The 24,504-nt window shown below is 46.8% G+C and overlaps 2 protein-coding genes across 2 annotated transcripts; one reads left to right on the top strand and one right to left on the bottom strand.

Moving 5' to 3' along the window:
- Nucleotides 1-289: 289 nt before the first annotated feature.
- RPS29 (ribosomal protein S29) lies at nt 290-1,578 on the bottom strand. The gene is made up of 3 exons (XM_037901390.2): nt 1,416-1,578; nt 1,081-1,180; nt 290-440 (listed from the first exon to the last, which is right to left on the bottom strand). The coding sequence occupies exons 1-3, from the start codon at nt 1,475-1,477 to the stop codon at nt 432-434; spliced, it is 171 nt and encodes a 56-aa protein (XP_037757318.1). The 5' UTR covers nt 1,478-1,578; the 3' UTR covers nt 290-431.
- Nucleotides 1,579-13,357: 11,779 nt separating this feature from the next.
- On the top strand, nt 13,358-24,224 carry LRR1 (leucine rich repeat protein 1). Its single transcript, XM_037901389.2, has 4 exons — nt 13,358-13,760; nt 15,192-15,290; nt 19,216-19,943; nt 23,089-24,224. The coding sequence occupies exons 1-4, from the start codon at nt 13,560-13,562 to the stop codon at nt 23,339-23,341; spliced, it is 1,281 nt and encodes a 426-aa protein (XP_037757317.1). The 5' UTR covers nt 13,358-13,559; the 3' UTR covers nt 23,342-24,224.
- Nucleotides 24,225-24,504: the final 280 nt, after the last annotated feature.

Here is a 24,504-nt window from a genome sequence, read left to right as displayed (position 1 = left end):
TTAGATTGTATTAACAGTTTAATCCTTTTTATGAGAGAATGAGGTCTAGTACTTCGAGTGTATTAAGATTTGTTTCAGACAACATTGGCTGTAAACATGGAGGATTTCTTTGCAGAACACTCCCATTAAGAAATACTGTATTCCAATAACAACTCACCTTTTCATATAAAACAGTATAACAAAGGAGCATAGTACATAAAATCATTTCACTTTGACTACACTGAAGCAAATTTAACTCCTTACAATGGAAGTTTAAATTTAAAGTATCCATAAATTAAACAAAACAGAATTGACTGTTTGGCCATTTTATTTTATACACAAAATAGCATGGCAAAGACTTGGTAAATTTAGTGTGCCCAGTTATCCAAATTAGGCAGCGAATTATGTCCAGAAGTCTCCTTGTGACATCTCATCTTCTTGAGAAGAAGTGTTTAGTCCAACTGAAATGAGGAAAAGAAAAGTTGTGAAGTGTAAAGTTGATATCTACACAAATTACCAATTTCCAAATCATGCATTTTCTCCAGTCATTAAATGGATATTTAAGCATCAGGATTCAGTCTTACAGCAGAAGGCTTATACTAGTAACATCTGAAGGAGCTATTTGCTAGTAAGGAACAGATGGCAAGGATCAGAACCAAGCCACTTAAGTGGTGATTTCAAAGTTACAACCATCGAACTCCCAAGTACCCCCTCTTTTCATGAGGCACAGTACAGTCAACTGCAACGAGCTCGTCTGGACATCACATTAGAGCACAAAGACTGGTGCTGCCCCTCAATAAACAGGGAGATTTCCTCTGAGCACATGGATTTCGGGAAAGGGTCAGTTTCTTAGGGCAAACAGTAACTATGCAGACAATGACCTAAGGGACTGCATAAATGCCACTGCACTGAGGACTTCTCCGTGAAAACCAGCTACACGAATTACAGGTCCAGGCCTGACACCGCCGCATTAAGCCCCCTCCCCCGAGGATTAGCTCCGGGGCGGGCCGCCCGCGCGAGCCGAGTGCGGAGACCAGCGGCAGGCGGGGCGGGGCAGGCTGCGGGGCGGGGGGCGCAGCGGGCCGGGAGGGCCCCCCTCACCTTGACGAAGCCGATGTCCTTGGCGTACTGGCGGAAGCACTGGCGGCACATGTTCAGCCCGTACTTGCGGATCAGGCCGTGGCGGTTCGAGCACACGCGGCTGCGGGGCGAGAGCGGGAAAAGCCGGTCAGCGCAGCGGCCTCCCGGCCCCCCCTCTCCGGGCCGGCCCCACCCACGGCCCCCGCCTCGACACCCCCCCTCCCCGGGACACCCCCACACCTCAGCCCGCTCCCCGCAGCGGATCCCGCCCGGCCAGGCCGCGAGCCCCGCGTGGAGCCCGTCATGGCGGCCGGCCGGCCGGGCGGGCTCCCCGGGCCCCAGCCGGCCGCACCCACCACGAGCGGGAGCCCTGGCCGAACTTCCTGGGGTGGCTCCAGTAGAGCTGCTGGTGACCCATCCTGCCCGCTGCTCGCACCGCGCCGAAAGGGAGTGGGACCCGCCGCGCATGCGCTAACCAACCCTGGCCGGCCGGAACGTCCCGGCATGCACAGCGAAATCGCTCGGCTCTCTGCAGACTGCGCAGGCGCAGCTGAGATCGGAGCGCGTGTCCGCCGGCGTGCGCAGGCGTGACTGGAGCAAGGGGGGCGCCGCACCAACCACACGCAGGCGCAGAAATATTTTGCTTCCCCCTCCCGCTCGTGACGTCATCATAGCAGCAGCCTCTAGTAACAGGCTGGGACCTCATTGCATCGCCGGGCGCGGTGGCGCACGCCTGTAATCCTAGCTACTTGGGAGGCTGAGGCCGGTGGATCGCTTGAGCTCAGGAGTTCTGGGCTGCAGTGGGCTATGCCGATCGGGTGTCCGCACTAAGTTCGGCATCAATATGGTGATCCCTGGGAAGCTTGGGGTTACCAGGTTGCCTAAGGAGGGGTGAACCGGCCCAGGTCGGAAACGGAGCAGGTCAAAACTCCCGTGCCGATCAGTAGTGGGATCGCGCCTGTGAATAGCCACTGCAGCGTAGCCTGGGCAAGACAGTGAGACACGGTCTCTTTTTATGCACCCGCCACAGAGCTTGTATGGGGGGAGACACGGCCCCCAGGATCCTGTTTGGGGGCAAGGGAACAGGGTTTTTAATGAGGTGATGGGGCACCTACAAACCAGGGATACTCTGGGCGGGGTTAGGGGCCCCCCACACACACCCAGGGTGCTTACTGGTGGGCACCCACCCACGCACTGGAATCCTGAACTGGGTGGGGGTCAGGGCACCCAGGATGGTTACTGCTGGAGACGGGTCTCAGAGGCTCAGTCCCCGCCCGCGGGTGCCAGGGCCCTTTGCACTGGTGGGGAAGGTCTGCCGGGGGGCTGGAGAGCCAGGGACCGTGTCTGTCTCTCACACACACACCCACCCATCCAATGCATAGATCCAGTGGCTGTTCACACGGTCCACCCCACTGTTCACGCTGACCCGGGGAGACACCAGCACCCTCAGCTCTGCGCGTCTCGCTCAGCTCCTTCTGCCTCCCACTGGCCCCAGGCTGGAAATGCAGCTCGGAGCCGCTGCGATCGCCTCAGCAGCCGGCAGGGGTCAGTCCCGTGCCTGAATCAATGTCCCTAAATCAGTCTCTGCTCTGTGCGAGAAGCGGAGGAGAGATGCACTAACCCGACTCCCAGCTTAGCCCGGGCAAGACAGTGAGAGATTTTCTAGCAGGGAGGAAGGCGGGACACGCACTCTCTATAAAGGGGAACAAGCTGTGGTGAGATACGATTCTTTTAATAGGGATGCCCCAGTCTCTTTTAAATGCGGGAGATGGTGAGCCACAGACTTTTCATAATGTGGGGGAAGATAGAACCAGGGCTGTGTCATTTTCCCTCCACAGTTACCGCACAGCGATCCGAACTGTCCTCTCATAACTGTGTAAACGAGCCATAATGCCACTGAGATTAAAGTAATTGGTGTAACAGCAATGTGACTGAGAGGAAAAAAATCAAGCCCAACAAATTCCACCTTTCCCAATGGTCAGATCCCAGAACTAGGGGAATAGATCTATGCTCAAAACAAAAAGAATAACAATGGTTTAAGATATACCCTACATATGTAGTATAGGAAGCATGGGTTTGAAAGAAGGGAAAAAATGATCAATAGGAATATTTTATCAATTGATATATAAGGGACATTGGAATATTAAAGGGACTCCATCCAACACACATCTTAATTCTATTTTCACCAACAGTTCACATCTTGTAGATTCAAGATACAACTTCTTTGACTCAGAGAATAAAATAAGATTTAACAACTAATAAAATAAATGCTTAATGATCCACAAAGGTCTTGCTTTCCTTCTCACTCAAGAGCTGTGCTTAGTTCCCCTTGAATCCTTCTTCTAAGTCCCCTTTCCTTTTCAGCTCAGCTACCTTCAAGCGTCTCTCACCTTCTTCCTTGCCACCCCACTCAGCCCAAGATACCAAGCACTGACAAGTGGGGCCAAATTCTGCTTTCGGTGTAAATCCTAAGTAAATCTAGTCCTTCTAGATATAATCTAGGGGTACTGAGATCAGAATCTGACCCTTGGATTCTTTCTGCCACAGAACCTTTTGATTCCCCAAATTCCATCAACTCCTATTTTAATTTTTTTTTTCTTTTTATATTTACAAGACTACACAGGACCTGAGACTGCAGGAACCATAATCATTGTTTCTAATCTAAAACACTGAAGTCTATGGGAGCCTTTCCAGTGGCTTTAATCAGAGAGAGATCAGGCTCTAAATTAACAGTGTGTCTAAGTACACATAAACTCCTCTAGATCATTACTTTAAAAAATGTTAGTTTAAAAACAAGGTTTGATTATATAGCAACTTCTAAGCAGAAATTATGACTTAGAAAAAAAATAAAGAAGGTTAGAAAGTAGAAAGTGGCTCAGTTCACTTAGGGCCTACACCAATTTGGATTTTAATCTGTGAATATGTTTCAGAGTAACAGCCGTGTTAGTCTGTATTCGCAAAAAGAAAAGGAGTACTTGTGGCACCTAAGAGACTAACCAATTTATTTGAGCATAAGCTTCCGATGAAGTGAGCTGTAGCTCACGAAAGCTTATGCTCAGATAAATTGGTTAGTCTCTAAGGTGCCACAAGTACTCCTTTTCTTTTTGCAATCTGTGAATAGACTTCCACTGATTTCAGTGGGCACTGGATCAGACCAGTAATACTAATGAAGGGATAGGAGTTCAAGACATTGTTGTGTCATTAGAATCAGTAACAAGTTGGTACTGTATTGATTAAATGATCAGGCTAGTCTGTGTAACCTCCCAAATACAAAGATGTCATAAATATAAAGGGAAGGGTAAACCCCTTTAAAATCCCTCCTGGCCAGAGGAAATCTCCTCTCACCTGTAAAGGGTTAAGAAGCTAAAGGTAACCTCGCTGGCACCTGACCAAAATGACCAATGAGGAGACAAGATACTTTCAAAAGCTGGGAGGAGGGAGAGAAACAAAGGGTATGTGGGTCTGTCTATATTTTGTCTTTGCCGGGGATAGACCAGGAATGAAGCCTTAGAACTTTTAGTAAGTAATCTAGCTAGGTACGTGTTAGATTATGATTTCTTTAAATGGCTGAGAAAAGAATTGTGCTGAATAGAATAACTATTTCTGTCTGTGTATCTTTTTTGTAACTTAAGGTTTTTTGCCTAGAGGGATTCTCTATGTTTTGAATCTAATTACCCTGTAAGGTATCTACCATCCTGACTTTACAGGGGGGATCTTTTTTTTTTTTTATTTCTATTTACTTCTATTTCTATTAAAAGTCTTTTTGTAAGAAAACTGAATGTTTTTTCACTGTTCTCAGATCCAAGGGTTTGGGTCTGTGGTCACCTATGCAAATTGGTGAGGCTTTTTATCCAACATTTCCCTGGAAAGGGGGGGTGCAAGTGTTGGGAGGATTGTTCATCGTTCTTAAGATCCAAGGGTCTGGGTCTGTAGTCACCTAGGCAAATTGGTGAGGCTTTTTACCAAACCTTGTCCAGGAAGTGGGGTGCAAGGTTGTGGGAAGTATTTTGGGGGGAAAGACGTGTCCAAACAGCTCTTCCCCAGTAACCAGTATTTGTTTGGTGGTGGTAGCGGCCAATCCAAGGACAAAGGGTGGAATATTTTGTACCTTGGGGAAGTTTTGACCTAAGCTGGTAAAGATAAGCTTAGGAGGTTTTTCTTTCATGCAGGTCCCCACATCTGTACCCTAGAGTTCAGAGTGGGGGAGGAACCTTGACATGGTGGCATAGCGGTGGGATTAACCTGAAATCATTTTGAGATCCAGTTGAGATTTTTTTGAAGTAGAAATACAGATTTTAAAAAAGGAGATTTTTTTTTCCCTTTCCTTTGGAAAGGAAGTCCAAAAAGCAGCTGAAACTGAAAGCAGCTTGTTTTTTCTCTGCTTTGTGGCCAAGCAGAGACAAAAGGAGACTATCTTTGTGAATTGCAGGTTTTCTTTGCCTGGAGGCAGGGTACTTAACTCCTGCAGGGAAATTCACAGTCTTCCAACCCAGAGGTTTTTTTTTTTTCCCCCCTAAAAGTAAATAGAAGGGGGGGGGTGTTCTACCCATTTGCCTGGAGACAAAAGGGGCAGGGTTTTTTTTTTTGGCGGGGGGGGATTTTGAGTTTTTACAAGGAGCACAAGTTTAAAAAGGAAACTTGTTTTTTCTTTGGGCTGGGTAAACAGGTTTCCAAGTAGTTGGAAGTTTTTGCTTTGATTTGGGCCCAGAGCAGAGACAAGGGAATTGTCTTTTTCTGTAGGCTGACAATCACTATCAGAGAATAGGTATTCTATTCCAGCACAGCAAAATTTTACAGCCAAGTTTTGTTTGTTTATTTCTAAACCTCGGGTGTAAAGTTAGTTAAAAACAGAGAGGTTAGAATGACAAAATCTGCAGCTCGACTACAGCTGGAATTAGCCAGATTTCAGGCTGAGGAAAGACAAAGGGAACATGAAAGACGGATAGAACTCATGCGGCTGAAGAAGGAGGAGAAGGAAAAAGAGAGGAAGCATGTGGAGGAGGAGAAGGAAAAAGAGAGGAAGCATGTGGAGGAGGTGGAGAAGATAAAGGCTCAGCAGAATATACCAACAAACCCTAGCAATCCTTCTCCAGGTACCACTTCCCATCCCAGAAAGTTCCCCACCTACAAGGCAGGTGATGATACTGAGGCCTTCTTAGAAAACTTCGAAAGGGTCTGCCTTGGGTACAACATCTCTACTGACCAATACATGGTAGAGCTGAGGCCGCAGCTCAGTGGACCCTTAGCTGAGGTGGCAGCTGAAATGCCTAAAGAACACATGAACAAGTATGAACTGTTTAAATCCAAGGTGAGAGTCAGAATGGGGATAACACCCGAGCAGTCTCGTCGGAGGTTCAGAGCCCTAAGGTGGAAACCAGACGTGTCATTTACCCGACATGCCTACCACATTGTGAAACATTGGGATGCCTGGATATCAGGAGCAAGTGGTGAGTCTCCAGTAAATTTGCCCTTCCTAATGCAAATGGAACAATTCTTAGAGGGTGTTCCTGAGGAAATAGAAAGATACATCCTAGATGGGAAGCCCAAAACTGTAATCGAGGCAGGAGAGATTGGAGCCAGATGGGTGGAGGTGGCAGAGAAGAAGAAAACTGGTGGCAGTTGGAGCGGAGACCAGAAGGGACAACCCCAGACCACACCCTACTACCGGGGGCCGCCCAAAGCCCCACCTACCTCCCAAAGAACCCTCCAGACCCCTTATCGTCCCACCACCCCGTTCTCCAGCAACCCTCCTCGCCCCAGTGACCCGTCAGCTGGACGATGTTTTAAATGTAACGAGCTGGGGCATGTAAAGGCCAACTGCCCCAAGAACCCCAACAGATTACAGTTCATTGCACCGGAATCACACCAGAGGTCCGCAGGCCCAGATACCTCCCAGATACAGTTTCCCTCCGCTCCAAGGGTGAGTGTGGGCGGGAAGAAGGTCACCGCGTGGAGGGACACCGGAGCACAAGTGTCAGCTATCCATGCTTCCTTAGTGGACCCCAATTTAATCAACCCAGAGATCCAAGTGACGATTCAACCCTTCAAGTCCAACTCTTTCGATTTGCCTACAGCCAAGTTGCCTGTCCAGTACAAGGGCTGGTCAGGAATGTGGACTTTTGCAGTCTATGATGATTATCCCATCCCCATGCTGTTGGGGGAAGACTTGGCCAATCATGTGAAGCAGGCCAAGAGGGTGGGAACGGTCACCCGCAGCTAGGCTAAACAAGCCGTGAGGCCTAGCTCTGTTCCGAAAACTTCTATCAGGACCCGGTCAGAGGTGATGGACCCGGACCCCAGGCCAATGTCTACAACAGCAGTAGTGGATCCAGTCCCAGAACCGGAACCAGCCGAACAACCAACACCAGACCCATTGTCAGCACTGAATCCAGTACTTGCAACCTCAACACCACAGGGCCCCACCGACCCTGAACTGGCAGCAGCCGATAACCCGACACAAGAGGCTCAGCCGGAGCCTGAATCCCAACATAGTGCACCAGCGGAGAGCGGTTCACAGTCAACAGAAACAGCTCCATCCCCTATATCGCTTCCAGAGGGACCAAGCCTAGGTCCACAATCCAATGAGGAACTGATGTCTCCAGCATCAAGGGAACAGTTCCAGACCGAACAGGAAGCAGATGAAAGCCTCCAGAGAGCCTGGACGGCGGCACGGAGCAACCCACCGCCTCTCAGCTCTTCTAATCGATCCAGGTTTGTTGTAGAAAGAGGACTTTTATACAAGGAAACTCTTTCTGGTGGACACCAGGAAGACTGGCATCCTCAGAGACAGTTAGTAGTTCCAACTAAATACCGGGCCAAGCTCTTGAGCTTAGCCCATGATCACCCTAGCGGCCATGCTGGGGTGAACAGGACCAAAGACCGTTTTGGGGGGTCATTCCACTGGGAGGGAATGGGCAAGGATGTTTCTACCTATGTCCAGTCTTGTGAGGTGTGCCAAAGAGTGGGAAAGCCCCAAGACCAGGTCAAAGCCCCTCTCCAGCCACTCCCCATCATTGAAGTTCCATTTCAGCGAGTAGCTGTGGATATTCTGGGTCCTTTTCCGAAAAAGACACCCAGAGGAAAGCAGTACATACTGACTTTCATGGATTTTGCCACCCGATGGCCGGAAGCAGTAGCTCTAAGCAACACCAGGGCTAAAAGTGTGTGCCAGGCACTAGCAGACATTTTTGCCAGGGTAGGTTGGCCCTCCGACATCCTCACAGATGCAGGGACTAATTTCCTGGCAAGAACTATGAAAAACCTTTGGGAAGCTCATGGGGTAAATCACTTGGTTGCCACTCCTTACCACCATCAAACAAGTGGCATGGTGAAGAAGTTTAATGGAACTTTGGGGGCTATGATACGTAAATTCGTAAATGAGCACTCCCATGATTGGGACCTAGTGTTGCAGCAGTTGCTCTTTGCCTACAGAGCTGTACCACACCCCAGTTTAGGGTTTTCCCCATTTGAACTTGTATATGGCCGTGAGGTTAAGGGGCCATTGCAGTTGGTGAAGCAGCAATGGGAGGGATTTACACCTTCTCCAGGAACTAACATTCTGGACTTTGTAACCAACCTACAAAACACCCTCCGAACCTCTTTAGCCCTTGCTAAAGAAAACTTACAGGATACTCAAAAAGAACAAAAAGCCTGGTATGATAAACATGCCAGAGAGCGTTCCTTCAAAGTAGGGGACCAGGTCATGGTCTTAAAGGCGCTCCAGGCCCATAAAATGGAAGCATCGTGGGAAGGGCCATTCCCGGTCCAGGAGCGCCTGGGAGCTGTTAATTATCTCATAGCATTCCCCACCTCCAACCGAAAGCCTAAGGTGTACCATATTAATTCTCTAAAGCCCTTTTATTCCAGAGAATTAAAGGTTTGTCAGTTTACAGCCCAGGGAGGAGACGACGCTGAGTGGCCTGAAGGTGTCTACTACGAAGGGAAATGTGCTGGTGCTGTGGAAGAGGTGAACCTCTCCATGACCCTTGGGCGTATGCAGCGACAGCAGATCCAGGAGCTGTGCACTAGCTACGCGCCAACGTTCTCAGCCACCCCAGGACTGACTGAACGGGCATACCACTCCATTGACACAGGTAATGCTCGCCCAATTAGAGTCCAACCTTACCGGGTGTCTCCTCAAGCTAAAACTGCTATAGAACGGGAGATCCGGGATATGTTACAGATGGGTGTAATCCGCCCCTCTGAAAGTGCATGGGCATCTCCAGTGGTTCTAGTTCCCAAACCAGATGGGGAAATACGTTTTTGCGTGGACTACCGTAAGCTAAATGCTGTAACTCGCCCAGACAACTATCCAATGCCACGCACAGATGAACTATTAGAGAAACTGGGACGGGCCCAGTTCATCTCTACCTTGGACTTAATCAAGGGGTACTGGCAGGTACCGCTAGATGAATCTGCCAAGGACAGGTCAGCCTTCACCACACATCTCGGGCTGTATGAATTTAATGTACTCCCTTTCGGGCTGCGAAATGCACCCGCCACCTTCCAAAGACTTGTAGATGGTCTCCTAGCGGGATTAGGAGAATATGCAGTCGCCTACCTTGACGATGTGGCCATATTTTCGGATTCCTGGGCAGACCACCTGGAACATCTACAAAAAGTCCTTGAGCACATAAGGGAGGCAGGACTAACTGTTAAGGCTAAGAAGTGTCAAATAGGCCTAAACAGAGTGACTTACCTTGGACACCAGGTGGGTCAAGGAACTATCAGCCCCCTACAGGCCAAAGTGGATGCTATCCAAAAGTGGCCTGTCCCAAAGTCAAAGAAACAGGTTCAATCCTTCTTAGGCTTGGCCGGTTATTACAGACTATTTGTACCGCACTACAGCCAAATCGCCGCCCCACTGACAGACCTAACCAAAAAGAAACAGCCAAATGCTGTTCAGTGGACCGAAAAGTGTCAGAAGGCCTTTAACAAGCTTAAAGCGACACTCATGTCTGACCCTGTACTAAGGGCCCCAGACTTTGACAAACCGTTCCTAGTAACCACAGATGCGTCCGAGCGTGGTGTGGGAGCAGTTTTAATGCAGAAAGGACCTGATCAAGAATTCCACCCTGTAGTGTTTCTCAGCAAAAAACTGTCTGAGAGGGAAAGCCACTGGTCAGTCACTGAAAAAGAATGTTACGCCATTGTCTACGCTCTGGAAAAGCTACGCCCATATGTTTGGGGACGGCGTTTCCACCTGCAAACCGACCATGATGCACTGAAGTGGCTTCACACCGTCAAAGAAAATAGCAAAAAACTTCTTCGGTGGAGTTTAGCTCTCCAAGATTTTGATTTCGACATCCAACACATCTCAGGAGCTTCTAACAAAGTGGCTGATGCACTCTCCCGTGAAAGTTTCCCAGAATCAACTGGTTAAAATCATCCTTGAGATGTAGAAAATATTGTTAGTCTTTATGTACTTGGTAGTATATTTAGAGATGCATGTGTCTTATTAACTCTGTTTTCCTAGAGCTCCAGGAAGAAATCCCAGCCAGTGTTTCACCCTAGCTGAGATTTGGGGGGCGTGTCATAAATATAAAGGGAAGGGTAAACCCCTTTAAAATCCCTCCTGGCCAGAGGAAATCTCCTCTCACCTGTAAAGGGTTAAGAAGCTAAAGGTAACCTCGCTGGCACCTGACCAAAATGACCAATGAGGAGACAAGATACTTTCAAAAGCTGGGAGGAGGGAGAGAAACAAAGGGTATGTGGGTCTGTCTATATTTTGTCTTTGCCGGGGATAGACTAGGAATGAAGCCTTAGAACTTTTAGTAAGTAATCTAGCTAGGTACGTGTTAGATTATGATTTCTTTAAATGGCTGAGAAAAGAATTGTGCTGAATAGAATAATTATTTCTGTCTGTGTATCTTTTTTGTAACTTAAGGTTTTTTGCCTAGAGGGATTCTCTATGTTTTGAATCTAATTACCCTGTAAGGTATCTACCATCCTGACTTTACAGGGGGGATCTTTTTTTTTTTTATTTCTATTTACTTCTATTTCTATTAAAAGTCTTTTTGTAAGAAAACTGAATGTTTTTTCACTGTTCTCAGATCCAAGGGTTTGGGTCTGTGGTCACCTATGCAAATTGGTGAGGCTTTTTATCCAACATTTCCCTGGAAAGGGGGGGTGCAAGTGTTGGGAGGATTGTTCATCGTTCTTAAGATCCAAGGGTCTGGGTCTGTAGTCCCCTAGGCAAATTGGTGAGGCTTTTTACCAAACCTTGTCCAGGAAGTGGGGTGCAAGGTTGTGGGAAGTATTTTGGGGGGAAAGACGTGTCCAAACAGCTCTTCCCCAGTAACCAGTATTTGTTTGGTGGTGGTAGCGGCCAATCCAAGGACAAAGGGTGGAATATTTTGTACCTTGGGGAAGTTTTGACCTAAGCTGGTAAAGATAAGCTTAGGAGGTTTTTCTTTCATGCAGGTCCCCACATCTGTACCCTAGAGTTCAGAGTGGGGGAGGAACCTTGACAAAAGACCATGATGCTGATCTGGCTTACACCTCAATTGATTCCAATGCAGTTACTCCAGACTTCCAACGTACATGAACATAGGATGGATCTTCCCAGGACATTGCAATCCAGAATGAGTGCTTTCAGCACAAGGCACAGATAGTTTACGAGCTTCTCCCCTCTGACACCACCTTTTCACCATGGAGTTTTGTTGTTGTCGTTGTTCACAATTCTGTGCCGTTTCTTCCTATTTCCCCAGTACTGGACATTTTATAGGCCTCAAATTCTCATGTCGTTTTAAAAGTTTAGGACATCATACAGTGCACAGACATTTAAATGCAATGCAAGTTGAGATGTTGACACTAGATGGAGTATTTTTTCAACTCATAGACGTTAGGACTCATTCACTAGTGGGGCAAAGTGTAAGGAAATAAAACCTTTAAAATTAAAACCAACAATCATTTACATCAGCAGGAAACCTTATGTAAATAAAATCAAGCTAAAATCCAGGTATCATTTGTAGATGTCGTCACACTCCATTTTTTTTGATGAATGGAAAAACAATGAGGGAGCACTGGCTCGCATGGTTTGGTCTGTAAAGCACAATCCTGACAACTACGTGGGTAAGAGAATCGAACGGATTGAAGGAAAAAGACAGAGAGGCAGACCCAAGAAGAAGTGGCGGGAGTTGATAAACAAAGACATGTTACAGGCCTGGCCCACAACATTTTGGCACCTGAGGCGGGGAGCTCAAATGACGCCCCCATGCCCCCTCACTTGGGCCAAAACTTGGGTCCTAGTGGCGCTCTCCCACAGTCTGGCACCTGAGGCAGCCGCCTCAGTTCGTCTCATGGTAAGGCCAGCCCTGACATGTTAGCATGTGTTATAATAGAGAATACAACATTGATCAGGAATCACACAGAGGACTCATTTGATGAGATTCACGCAAGGAAGAAGATTTTGTGGAGGAGAGAATACGTAATCAAGAAAATATTTTCTGTTCAGCACCTTTTCGTTATTATCGATTACCACAGCCATGAAAAGGCCCTGTCTGCATTAGAGAAATATGCATCTTTTCAGCTTCACAGATTCCAAGGCCAGAGTGGGCCATTAAATCACCTATTTTGACCTCCTGTATAACACAGGCCAGAGAACTTCACTCCGTTAACCCTGTACTGAGCCCAATAATCTGTATTTCACTAAAGCAATATCTTCTGTTCCAGAAAGATATCCCATCTTGAGCCTAACACATCAGGGGACGAAGAATCTACTCCTACTCTTGGTAGCCATTGTAGATGCATGCCCTGATGTACAGCAAGGGTTACAGGGGTGTAGCTTGATCTGGTAAGCAGTTGGGCTAGGCGGATGCTGCCCCAGGCAGGTATGATTGTTACCCGTAGTAAGTGCTGACGGTGTGCACGGCGCTGGACAAGCCACACACTAGACAGCCCCTGATCCAAGGGACTTGCAGTGTAGGTAAGTTAGTGACCCCATCGCACCGAAGCACAGGTAGGGCCCTGCCCGCCCCCCAGTGCCTGGGGTCATTTGGGGCCCCCCCGGATCCCGCCCGGCTGGCGCTTGCCCCGACGCTGCTGCGACGCAGGGCAGGGGGAGTCCGGCCCAGGGTCGGAGCGAGCAGGAGACTGGCGCGAGCCCCGCCCCGCCGAACCCCCCGGAGCGGGGCTTGGCCGCCCCTGGGCTACGCCGGCCTCCACCGCCAGGCGGAGCAGGAGCAGCCACGAGGGGGCGGGGCCAAGGGGGCCCGCGCTCGCCCGCGAGGGGTCCTCACGCGGCCGTGGTGTCCTCACACCTGCCTGTAAAACTCCCGCAGCCAGGCGGCCCCCGCTCTCGCCCAGGGGGTCCCGGGCCGGGGCGGAGACCGCAGCTCGGGCCCCGTCGTGGCCAACGCGCCGCACAGACGAAGCCCCAGCGGAGGGAGGGCCCAGAGGAGTCAGGCGGCGCGCGGGCGGCTCCGCCAGGCTGTGCCAGGAGCTCGAGCGGCCGCAGGACCCCCGGGCGGGCGGGCGCGCGCTGCCCGAGCGGGCCGGGCATGAGGCTGCAGTGCGAGGTGGAGGTGCGGAGCCGCCTGCTGCCCACCTGCGGCCTGCGGGGCCGGGCCAAGGGCGCCCACGCGCTGCTCTCCCTGGGCCGGCAGCCCGACAGGCCGCCCGGCCGCGGGGGGCCCAGCGCCGGCCACGGCGTCTACCTGATGGTCTGCACCGCGCGGGACCGGGCCGGGGCCAGGTACAAGGTGAGGCCCCGCCTCCGCCCTGCCCTCCCCCCCCGGGGACCGAGGGGAGACCCCCAGCCTCCGCCCTCTCCCCCCGGGGCCCGGCCCGAGGGGAGACCCCCCCGCCTCCGCCCTCCCCCCCCCCCGGGGCCGGGCGCGGCCCGAGGGGAGACCCCCCCCGCCTCCGTCCTGCCCCCCCCCCCCCCGGGGCCGGGCCCGGCCCCTAGGGGAGACCCCCCCCCGCCTCCGCCCCTCCCCCCAAGGGGAGACTCTGTCCCCTCCCAGGGCAAGGTACAAGGGGAGACCTGCACACGCTGCACCCAGTGTGACTTCACCGAGCCGGGCAGGGGGTGAGATTTCCTGTGCCCACAGCACCCGGGCTACCCAAGGTGAGACGCCCGCCCCGTCTCCCTGCAGGTGGCACCCCGAGAGTGCTGTGAAACAATGGTCCATTTCGAGGCATGGCTGGAGAGTGGTTCCTGCGTACACCAGCGCCTTAGCTCTCTCTGAGTCAGGGGCTTCTCCCTCCCCTTTTCCTCTCTTTTGAAAGTGGTTCTTCTGATGCAATGAGAACAACCCATTCAAGCAGGGGAAGTTGCCTGTCTGCAAAATGAATAAACTGAGACTAACCACTCCAAGCCATTAGCCTTTGGGATCTTGGCAATTCTTGGTCTTCATAACAATAGCGTGTAAATATTTCAGACAAAAGTACGACTTGAGTTAATGTCCCTTTCATTGTGTGATTCTGCCAACTAGCCGCATGACTGTTCAGTAGACAGAGTACCCTGAAGAAACTAAACTTAAATTAAACAGGCTCTAAAATCAGATGGGACTGTATGTATTCAACTTCTTGTTAGTCCAGATATGGCTGAACATTTTCAACAGAGGTTACAGAACAGCACAACATTGGGTATCTGGTTGTGCTTCTCACTTAGGCACTAGCAAAGCTCAAGTGTGTTCTCCATCCCTACAAGATTCCTATGTCTGCATTAGAAATGTTGTGTTTTTTAATATTGACATTTGATAGCTATGCCTGGGTTGTTAAATGTATGTAATAAATTGAGCAAAGACTTTTAATAGAATAATTAGAAATGACATGTCTTGGGATGTGTAAATATGCTCATTCTGTAATATGGCAATAACTTGTAAAATAGAGAGATCTGATTATTGTTACTGTATAATGTTTCTCTAAATGAAAGGTCACTGTTGTGGTGATCTCTCTCTGTTATTTACATGGTAAGGATTTGCAAAGTTGATTTGTACTAGATAAAGAAAAAAGAAATTGTGTACTTAGTACTACACCAGGAATAGTTATTAAGCCCAATTATACTTTGAAACTATATCTTGAAAGGTGCTTTTACTGTTGTTGTAACCAAAATTAAATACCCCCTGATTTCTTGGGAAGACTTTACACTCAAGCTCTCCACTTTTTTCCTCTCTTTCTTTCAACAGTTGAAGGAGAACATTGAGCAGTTCTTCACCAAATTTGTGGAGGAAGGGAAAGCTACTGTTCGTCTGAAGGAACCTGCAGTGGATGTCTGTCTCAGCAAGGTAGAGAGCTGATAGCGGGCTAGCTTTCTGTCTGGCTTTCTTTTATTTTATCTGGGTGGTTCACTGGGAGACCCCTCCCTTTTTTCTGTGGTCTTGAATGTTGCTCTTTCTGTAGCTAGTAAACACATGTCAAGCCCCGGAAAAGTTGGCGTATAAAACCTCCCTGAGGTGTTTTCTTACCTGACATGCATTCTGACTCTACAGCATTCCCGGCACCTATTGGTGCATGTAGTGTGATGTCTCAATCTGGTGTTAGAGGTGGATTACCTGTGTAGGAGTTCATGGCACTGGCACTAGACCAGCCTTAGCTAGGTTTCCACAGTTAAGTGTTCCATAACCTACGTGCCTGTGCATATTTGTTTGCATGGCTTTAATTGCTTGTTGTCCAAAGCAAATATCTGGACTAGAAAGTATTCTGGGGTGATCTGTATGAAGTCTGCTCTATAGAAATAAAACTGTATTGTACTGATGTCATATAGAGTATAAATGCTCAAGCCAGGAAGTTTGACAGGATGTCATCTGCTTCTCTGTCTGCCTTTATACTGTATAAGGCATCTCTCTATTCAGAGTGAATGAGAAGTCACAATGCAAATACCTGAGCAATTTTCCCTAATGTTTTTAAAGGAAAATTTAGGCTGTAATCAGTGTTATTCTTAGCAATTTGGGCCTGCCAGACAATTATTTTGGGGGCCCACAGACTTAACTAGGCACAAAGGAATAGCCTTTGGATATATGGTCCGTGAGATTATTCAGAAATATAATTAACTTGTTATATATATATCTTAAAATGGGGAGGGATCTTTGGGTTATCCCCTCATTTTGCAGAAAAAACTGAGCCCTGCTGCTTTTGCTTTGATACGTTACTTTCTTTCCTTTGTTTTTCCAAATCCCCGCTGTTCTATCTCTGCCACTCGGTTTCCTCATTTGTCTAGTGTTTTTTCTCTCCTCTTTCCTTTAAAAAGCAGCATCCCTTATCTCTTTATTTTTCATCTAGCCAGTCCTCCGTTACTCCTCCCACGTTACATTGTCTCTTTTCCAAAACAGCTTACTACATGGATTTTCCTTACAATTGCTTCAATGCTTCTGTGAATGTACGAATAATGCACTGTTAAAATGATTATTCAGCTTGTGCTGCAAAATTAGAGGCCTCTGTTAATGTACCAGCAATACATTTGCTGTCTGTCTTATTGCTCAATTAATGCCTGTCTAGAACTGATGCAAAATTTAGGAAAACCTCGAATCTTTCTAGGATTATTTTTTCTAAAATCTCAAAATTGGGTTGTGTGGCTAGAAGAAAAGTAGATTGTTTACCCTTTTGTTTAGGAAGCCGCGCTGGTTCCCGGTGCCCTTCCGCTTGTGTGCTGTATTCCTGAGTCTCTAATCTAAATGAAGTCAATTTTCAGATTTATGCGAAGAAGGAAATGTAGGTACTATGAGGAAAATATATTCTATCTTTGAAGAAAAATTGTTCAAAGAATTAAATTTAATAACAGCTTATGGTCCTTACAGAAAAGTTGAAACCTTAGAAGCAATGCTAGGAACACTTGACAACATCCTTGCAATAAGCATTTATTTATCTGTTTAATGGATTCGAACAGTAAGCTTCTGAGAACTGGAGGTTCTGGGAAGAACCCATTGAACCAGCACTTCCAGCCCCTGAAAATGGTTTTGCTTATGGGGGCAGGGAGTTTCTCACCTACCAGTTCTACCCCCAACCTCCTTGCCTGCCTGTCCATTTATACAGCGCTCATCACCTTGGTATCTGAGGACTTTGTGCCTCCACTCACTTCTGAAGCCATTCAAAACCTTAGCACTTCAGTTTGGTGGATACAGTATTTAAAAAAAAAAAATTAAATGTGTTAAATTTAATTAAAGTGATGCTTTAAATTAATTTAAAACAATATAATTCTGTTCATTTTAGGGCCGACTCTGTCCTGTCTCACCTTCCTCCTTTATAAGACCAACAATTATTTATGTTAGGGTTGAAGTCTGTTTCTGGCATTGGTAGAGCATGTAGTGCCTTTCCAATTGTCAGTAGGATGTTTCTTTAAAGGTGGTTGTTTCGGCAGATCTTGTGTGTGGCTGTGCTGTTTGACTGGTTGGTAGGAGTCCATAATTTCCCTGTCAGGATGACTGAGTAATCAGATGTGATTTTACAAGCCATTGGATGGCACCTGCCTGTCCTACCACTGTCATGCTGGAGTTAGGGTTCATATTAAACTATTCAGTCTTAGATTGTTTCTCAAGGATAACCACAGTACATGGGAGCCCCGCTAGGTATAAATAGTTACAAGAATTATTTTACCAAGAAGGGATCCACAACTCATGGATCTAGCAGAGAGGATTGATCTGAGCCTGCAAGTTTCAGGAACATTGGTGCTGAGAGTATTTGGCCTGACGATTGAGCTGTGTTTGTTTAACTGATAGAATGTGCTGGATGCGGTGGTGATAAACACACTTTTTCTCTGCATTCTGATAACTGACCTCTCAGATGCACTGTCTGTGTGTTGATATAGGGAAAATCTGCAGAAGGGGAAGGACTTGCAAATTCTTCTGATTCAAAATTGTGATAACGATGGCTGCATCCTGTGTAGGAGGAAAACTTCGTCACATAAGATCATTCAGAGCCAGTGTGCTGCTTTTACTCCTGCGGGAATTCTGCGCCCCTGTGCAATGCAGAATTTTGCAGAAATTAACGTGCATGCAGAGGTTCCCTTCCCCCACAGAAATGGGCTGCAGTGTTGCTGGCCATCACTAGGGGCCACTCTACTCTGCAGAGCCCAGCTTGCACATAGAAGACACTGCTGGAGGGAGGGAGGGAGAGGGAGCTAGAGCAGGGGTTCTCAAACTTCATTGCACTGCGACCCCCTTCTGACAACAGTTACTACAAGAGGGGGGACCAAAACCTTAGCCCACCCAGGGTGGGGGGGCAAAGCCAAAGCCCAAGGGCTTCAGCCCCAGGCTGGGGCTTCAGCCCCAGGCAGTTTACTGCATGCCAGTTAATTTTCTATGAGAGGTAGTTTGGATTAGATCTGTACTGGGAGGCTTTCAAAAGAGCTGAGGCATTTGAAAGCGACGCCATACTATTTAACCTCAACTGTACCAATACAGATCTCCTTTAAATCTATTAAAGTTGTGCTAGATCTTTACTCAACATGCAAGTCATCTGGTATTCCTCAAACCGATTCATGTGATATGTCAGTGGTGCTATCATCATGCTGTGCCCAACCTGAAGCAAGGATGATTGTTTCCTCAGGAAAGTAAGGAGGCTTCCTGGTTCTACCAGAAGCTTCCTGTGTGACTATGGGCAACCAGTTAACCTCTCTGTCTCAGAATGTCTGAACTTGCTCTACGGATGTTGAACCTGTTAGTCCAGAGTTTCCATTGTGCCTCAAACTTCAAATGCCACCCATGCTCAACCTTTGTTTTTTTGTTTGTTTTTTTGGGGGGTGGGTGTTTGGTTTGTTTGTTTCCCCCCCCTGCCTAGGGGCTGTCAGAAACACTGTTTATAGCCTTAAAGCTCTGTCTCCCCCTCCACCCCATGTGTGTAGTCTGTAGAAACAGGCATGTTAACCTGTTCCAGCTGTGACTTGCTGCCCTCCTTTTCCAACCCTTATTCTCAGCTTCAAACTCTTGCGCTTTGTTCTTTTTTTGAGCTATGTAGTGCATTTTGTTTGCTCTGACTAGTTAGGAGAGGTGGTAACTTCCCTACCTGAATTTTTTATCATTGGTACTTAAATACAGTTACTAGAGAATTCAAAACAAGCCTGAATTAAGCCTCTTTTTCCCCCTAGCCATTTTCATTACCCTGCTGACTCAGTGTCACTGGACACCCTTCTGTACAAAAGAGTTCAGAAACCACTAGCACAAGTCCAGGAGGTTTAAAAGTGAAATGTTTAGGGTTATTCTGTTTTTGTTTTTGTAGGCAAATGCTAGCAATTTAAAGAGCTTCCTTGCAGCAGTGAGGCTGGCTCACCGAGGCACCGATGTTGAAGCGTTGCCGCTCTCAGTCTTGGTACCAGCAAAGACTTCGGAAGTTGAAAAACCTAAAACTAAGATGATCATTACGTCGAGACGAGACTATCCGCTAACCAAAAATTTCCCTTACTCCCTCGAACAACTGCAGGCCTCATACTGCAAACTCGCCCGAGTCGACATGCGAATGCTTTGTCTGAAGAAACTCCGAAAACTAGACTTAAGCCACAATCATATCAAAAAGCTGCCAGAAACTATTGGTGACCTCGTCAGCCTTCAGGAGCTTAATCTGCACAACAATCACTTGGAGTCCTTCTGCGTAGCTCTGTGCAACTCCACGCTTCAGAAGTCTCTCCAGTTTTTGGACCTCAGCCAAAATAAAATCAAAGCACTTCCAGTTCAGTTTTGTCAACTGCAAGAACTCATTCACTTAAAGCTGGATGATAATGAGTTGATTAGGTTGCCGTTCAAGATGGGCCAGCTAAGTCAACTGCGCTTCCTGTCAGCAGCCCGTAATAAGCTTCCTTTTTTGCCCAGTGACTTCAGAAATCTCTCGCTTGAGAAGTTAGATCTCTTTGGAAACCCTTTTGAACAGCCTAATCCTCTTGTTCCCAGCATACAGCTAAAAATACCATTAACTTTACTAGAATCTGCTGCAAGAGCAACAGTAAATTACAGGTAAGAATAGAATGATTCGTCTATAGCTTTGAAAAAGAATGATAAACAACCTGGCAAGTGTTTAACTTTATGACTTCTAACATATGCAATTACAGTAAATTACAGGGTAGCAGAAAAGTTCCTTTAAACTCAATATAAGTTCATCTCTCAAGGCTCGGTATAATACTGGTGAGAATCTGAGATTGTTTTAACTGTAACTTGAAGCTTTTGAAAGGGGGGGGGGTCAGTGAAACCTGTAGATTGACACCCTCTATCCACAAAACAGGTATAGTTTCAGAAATGAACATCTGCTCTCTCAAGTTATAAGAATACACCTGTTTCCATGAATATTGGTCTCTTCTGAAACTACCAGTGCAGGGTTCCTATTGTGGGGAGGTTTTGTCATGTGGGTGTATAGTTCATATTGGGTCCTATCCACTATGGCTTGAGGCTGCTTTCACGCATGGTTGCCACTCAGCTTGTGTTCACACACCCATGTTAGAAATCATGTTAAATATTTGCTAGTGGGTATCCACTTTCTGCTAATATGCTGGTTTTTGAAAAGGAAAAGAAACCCATCCACACTGAAACTGCCAGCTGCAAATGTGTTTGTAGCTTGTTCTGCTCTTTGTGTGGACAGGGCCTTAAAGAAGATCTGAGCAGCGTTGGAAAGATTTTGGTTAAATGTGAGGTGACTGCTTGGAAGGTAAATGTATAGCTGTAGCTACATCATTCCAAATGAGGTCTCTATCTACCTTACCACTGGCTTTCTTGAAGCACTGCAGCATCAGGATTGCTAACTGGCTTTAGGGGTTAGGATATGGAGCTTTTGACCTCTAACTTGAAAAGGCCCAGCTCTGAGTAACTAAGGCCTAGTCTACACTGGGGGGAGAATCAATCTAAGATACGCAACTTCAGCTATGAGAATAGCGTAGCTGAAGTCAACGTATCTTAGATCGACTTAGAATCGCTTATTTCGTGTCCTCGCGGCGCGGGATCGATGGCCGCCGTTCCCCTGTAGACTCCGCTTCCACCTCTCGCCTTGGTGGAGTTCTGGAGTCGACGGCGGAGCGATCGGGAATTGATTTATAGCGTTTACACTAGACGCGATAAATCGATCCCTGATAGATCGATCACTCCCCGCCAATCCGGTGGGTAGTGTAGACGTGGCCTAAAAGTAATTACTATCTCACTCTTGCAGGAAATAAGCAGCCTCCCTGCAAGGCCAGTGTCTGCCATCTGTACTCCCCGGGGTCTACTACAGTGTGCAACACCTAAATGTTACTGCCTGTCGGTCTGTATAGAAACCAGCAGCTGTGTTAGGAGTGGAGCTGCCATGCCCAGTAACAACCCCTAGGGGAGACAGGCAGAGGAAAAATGCTCAAGTCCCAAGCTGCAAGATGTAAGAGTCTGCTGCTTCTGGACTACACAAGAAATTGGGGTTTGGATTAGAAGAGAGGTGTGAGGAAGGTTTAACATAGGACCCAGAGACAGAAGAAAGGGGAAATAAAATGTAGATTATCAAAATTCTGGAATCTTTCTCCAGCCCTCTCTCAAATATAAGCTGTAAAGCCCTGTCCACTTGTCTGGAAGTACAGGTTACAAGTACCTACGGGTATTTGGGGCACTCTTGTAATGTGAATTTACTGGCTAGCTCATATCTCATATTCTCACTGGCTAGCTCATGTCTAGTTCATATTCTCACTGCCACTGACCTCCCCTTCATCAGGACTGTACTGAATAACTCACCTGCGAAGCTTTGTGAATACTTTTTTTCCCAACTTCCAAATACAAAGTACACTTGTGACAAGCTAGTATATACTTCTCAAAAAAGTGCTAAGCAACCTAAATATAGGGGTTGCTACCAGCTCCCTTTTAGTAGGGTCTTTCTGGAGAACTTAATGCCAGTACACTAGCCAGTTAGATTTCAGGAGGGCTTCTTTTAGTTAATATGCCAAGCATAATCATTTTAATACATTGCTGCTAATTGACTCCAAGGATATGGGGAGATTGAGGGTTTGTCTACACTTACCGGGGATCAGTGCATCGGTGATCGATTTAGCAGGTCTAGTGAAGACCCCCTAAATCGACCGCAGGTCGCTCTCCCATCGACTCCTATACTCAACTTGAATGAGAAGCACATGGGGATTTGACAGGAGAGTGTCTCCCATTGACATAGCGTAATGTGGACCCTATGGTAAGTAGATCTAAGTACATTGACTTCAGCTATGTTATCACTCAGCTGAAGTAGCGTAATGGTCTCCACCGTAGTATAGACAAGGCCTCAGAAGGAACCCTTCCCAAAACCCCTAAATTATATTTGGGATCTGTGTTTATACTTTGTAGCAGCATAGTATTCCATATGCAAAATCGGAATTTGGATTATCTGTGGTTTCACTCTTCTAATTAGAGGGAACTGGGAACAGATCAAAGGCAGCAAACTAATTTGGGGGGGCAGAGTCTCTTATGGTTATTTAAAACAATAATTGCATGAGGGAGAATCCTTCGTTCTAGTTCTTGATCTGAAGTGATTATTGAGTGTCATGACAGAGAAGGTAGGTAAGTCAGCAGTAGGTAAGTCAGCAAGAAGTCCGAGTTAGGGTGTCTAGGACATACTACCATTTTGTTTATTTCAAAGCAGTTTTTATAAATATCTAATTTATCCTAAGAGTAATATTTGACATCACTGTCTTTTCTATGTCACCGGCTTTGAGATATTTGATGTATTATGAATGGATTGGAGGGTGGGGGGGAACATACAGAGACCTTGCTGACCGGTGTTGGGGAGGGCAAATGTGTGGTGTGGTGGCTAAATTTTTGTTGCCCCTCTTCTTTTCTCCCTGCATCTGTCCTAGCACTGTAATGATTTTTTTTATAACCAGCATGGCCCTCTGGCTCTTTTTCACTGTCTGTCTTGATCCAGGTTCCTGATTCTTAACAAAGCAACCAGGAACATGGCTGCACTTTATTTACTTCCATCTTGGCTGTAACGCTAGTCTGTCATTGTAGATGATGAACAGGTCTTTCAGACTTGAGTTATGTTTATTTCCTCTTATAAAGGGTTATCTCATGGCACAATTGTTAGCAATGCATGTGTCAATCACTAAATTTGACTGGTATTGGTTAATGTTGCAGTATGTTCACACAAACTCATCTTTTTCAACAGAATCCCTTACGGTCGTCATCTCCTTCCTTCTCACCTCTGTGAAGATCTGGAAGTAGCTAAAACATGTCAGTGTGGAAGTGCCTGTCTAAGCTGCTTCATTCAGACAACAGTGACCATGAATCTCCACCACGTAGCTCATACTGTGGTCCTTGTAGATAACATGGGCGGTACAGAGGCACCCATTGTCTGTTATTTTTGCTCTCTAACTTGTTATTCCCAGTTTCTAGATAGATATCTGCAGAGTAATAGGTGACCTTAAGGGACAGCAAAGGCACTGTTGTGGGAAGTTTCATCCAGTGATGGAGGACTCTGAAATCAAATGTTGCTTGGCTGTCCTTGTTTGCTATTATGAAATGGAGACAAACCATTGAATGTGCACTACAAATAGTTAATAATGTCAAACTTACAAAGCCTTCTCACTGTAAGCCTGATGTGGTGTATCTGTGCTTTAAAGTTTCTTTAATCTTAAGTAGCTATCACTTTAGTGCAGAGAGAGAGATCGCTCCCAACTTGAATCTTCTTAGTAAGAATGTATTTTAGCTTGCTTATATGGCTGTAACTTTCTCCAAAGCTTCATTATTTTTTCTCTGTATGCTTTTTTTTTAAATGGATTAGGTGACCTCTCCTTGCCAGAAGGAGAGAGTTGGGTGAATTTCTGCTTGTTTCTGTTGTCAATCTTGTACGCCCTCCCTTGCTTGATGCTCTGAATTCTATCAGCTAGAGAGTACTAGACTTTTTTCCTAGTCCAGAATCTCCTATTCTCCTTCGAAATAGCACAGTGTGGTGCCTTTCCTGCCAGCGAGCAGGAGTCCTATGTCTATTCACTCGCTTGTTTATTGCGGAACAACAAAGTATTCTGCTGCCAAAGAGCATGACTAGTTCTAAAACACTCTTCAGGTATCTTCGGTTCCATAAACAATTCCATGTATAGGGTGCTCACCTCAAACAGGAAACAGTATTATGATTTTTTTATCTGAACAAATGTTTGTGTGTTTTTATAACTGTCATATGAGAGAGAAATGACAGCTTCACATTCACAACCTAAATTGTTTACTATTTCTAAGCATCATGCAAATTTTTAAGGTTCTTGGGATGTTCATTATGTGATTACGTCAGTTATTAAATGGTGAAATTCTTTTTGTTGCACATGTGAATTTATACAAATGTTGCTTTGTGTTACAATTGCACTTGTCTGTTATGATCATCTAATGCTTTCTGGTCACTAGTCCCAGTCTCTTATCTTGACCAAGATATTGAAATGTTTAGAGAGCTTCCACACTCCTAATTCATGTCTTGTCCGTGGCTTGATTGCTTAGAAGCTCCAACCTTCAACCAAAGGAGACTGCAACTCCAAAGTCCATTCCTCTTGCCACCAGCACCACCTCTGCCTTGCTTGGGTTCAGCTTCAGCCAGCTG

Source organism: Chelonia mydas, chromosome 6, assembly GCF_015237465.2.
Source record: "Chelonia mydas isolate rCheMyd1 chromosome 6, rCheMyd1.pri.v2, whole genome shotgun sequence".
NCBI lineage: Eukaryota > Metazoa > Chordata > Testudines > Cheloniidae > Chelonia > Chelonia mydas.
The sequence above is the reverse complement of the archived record's forward strand: the minus strand, read 5'-3'. Positions and strand labels throughout refer to the sequence as shown.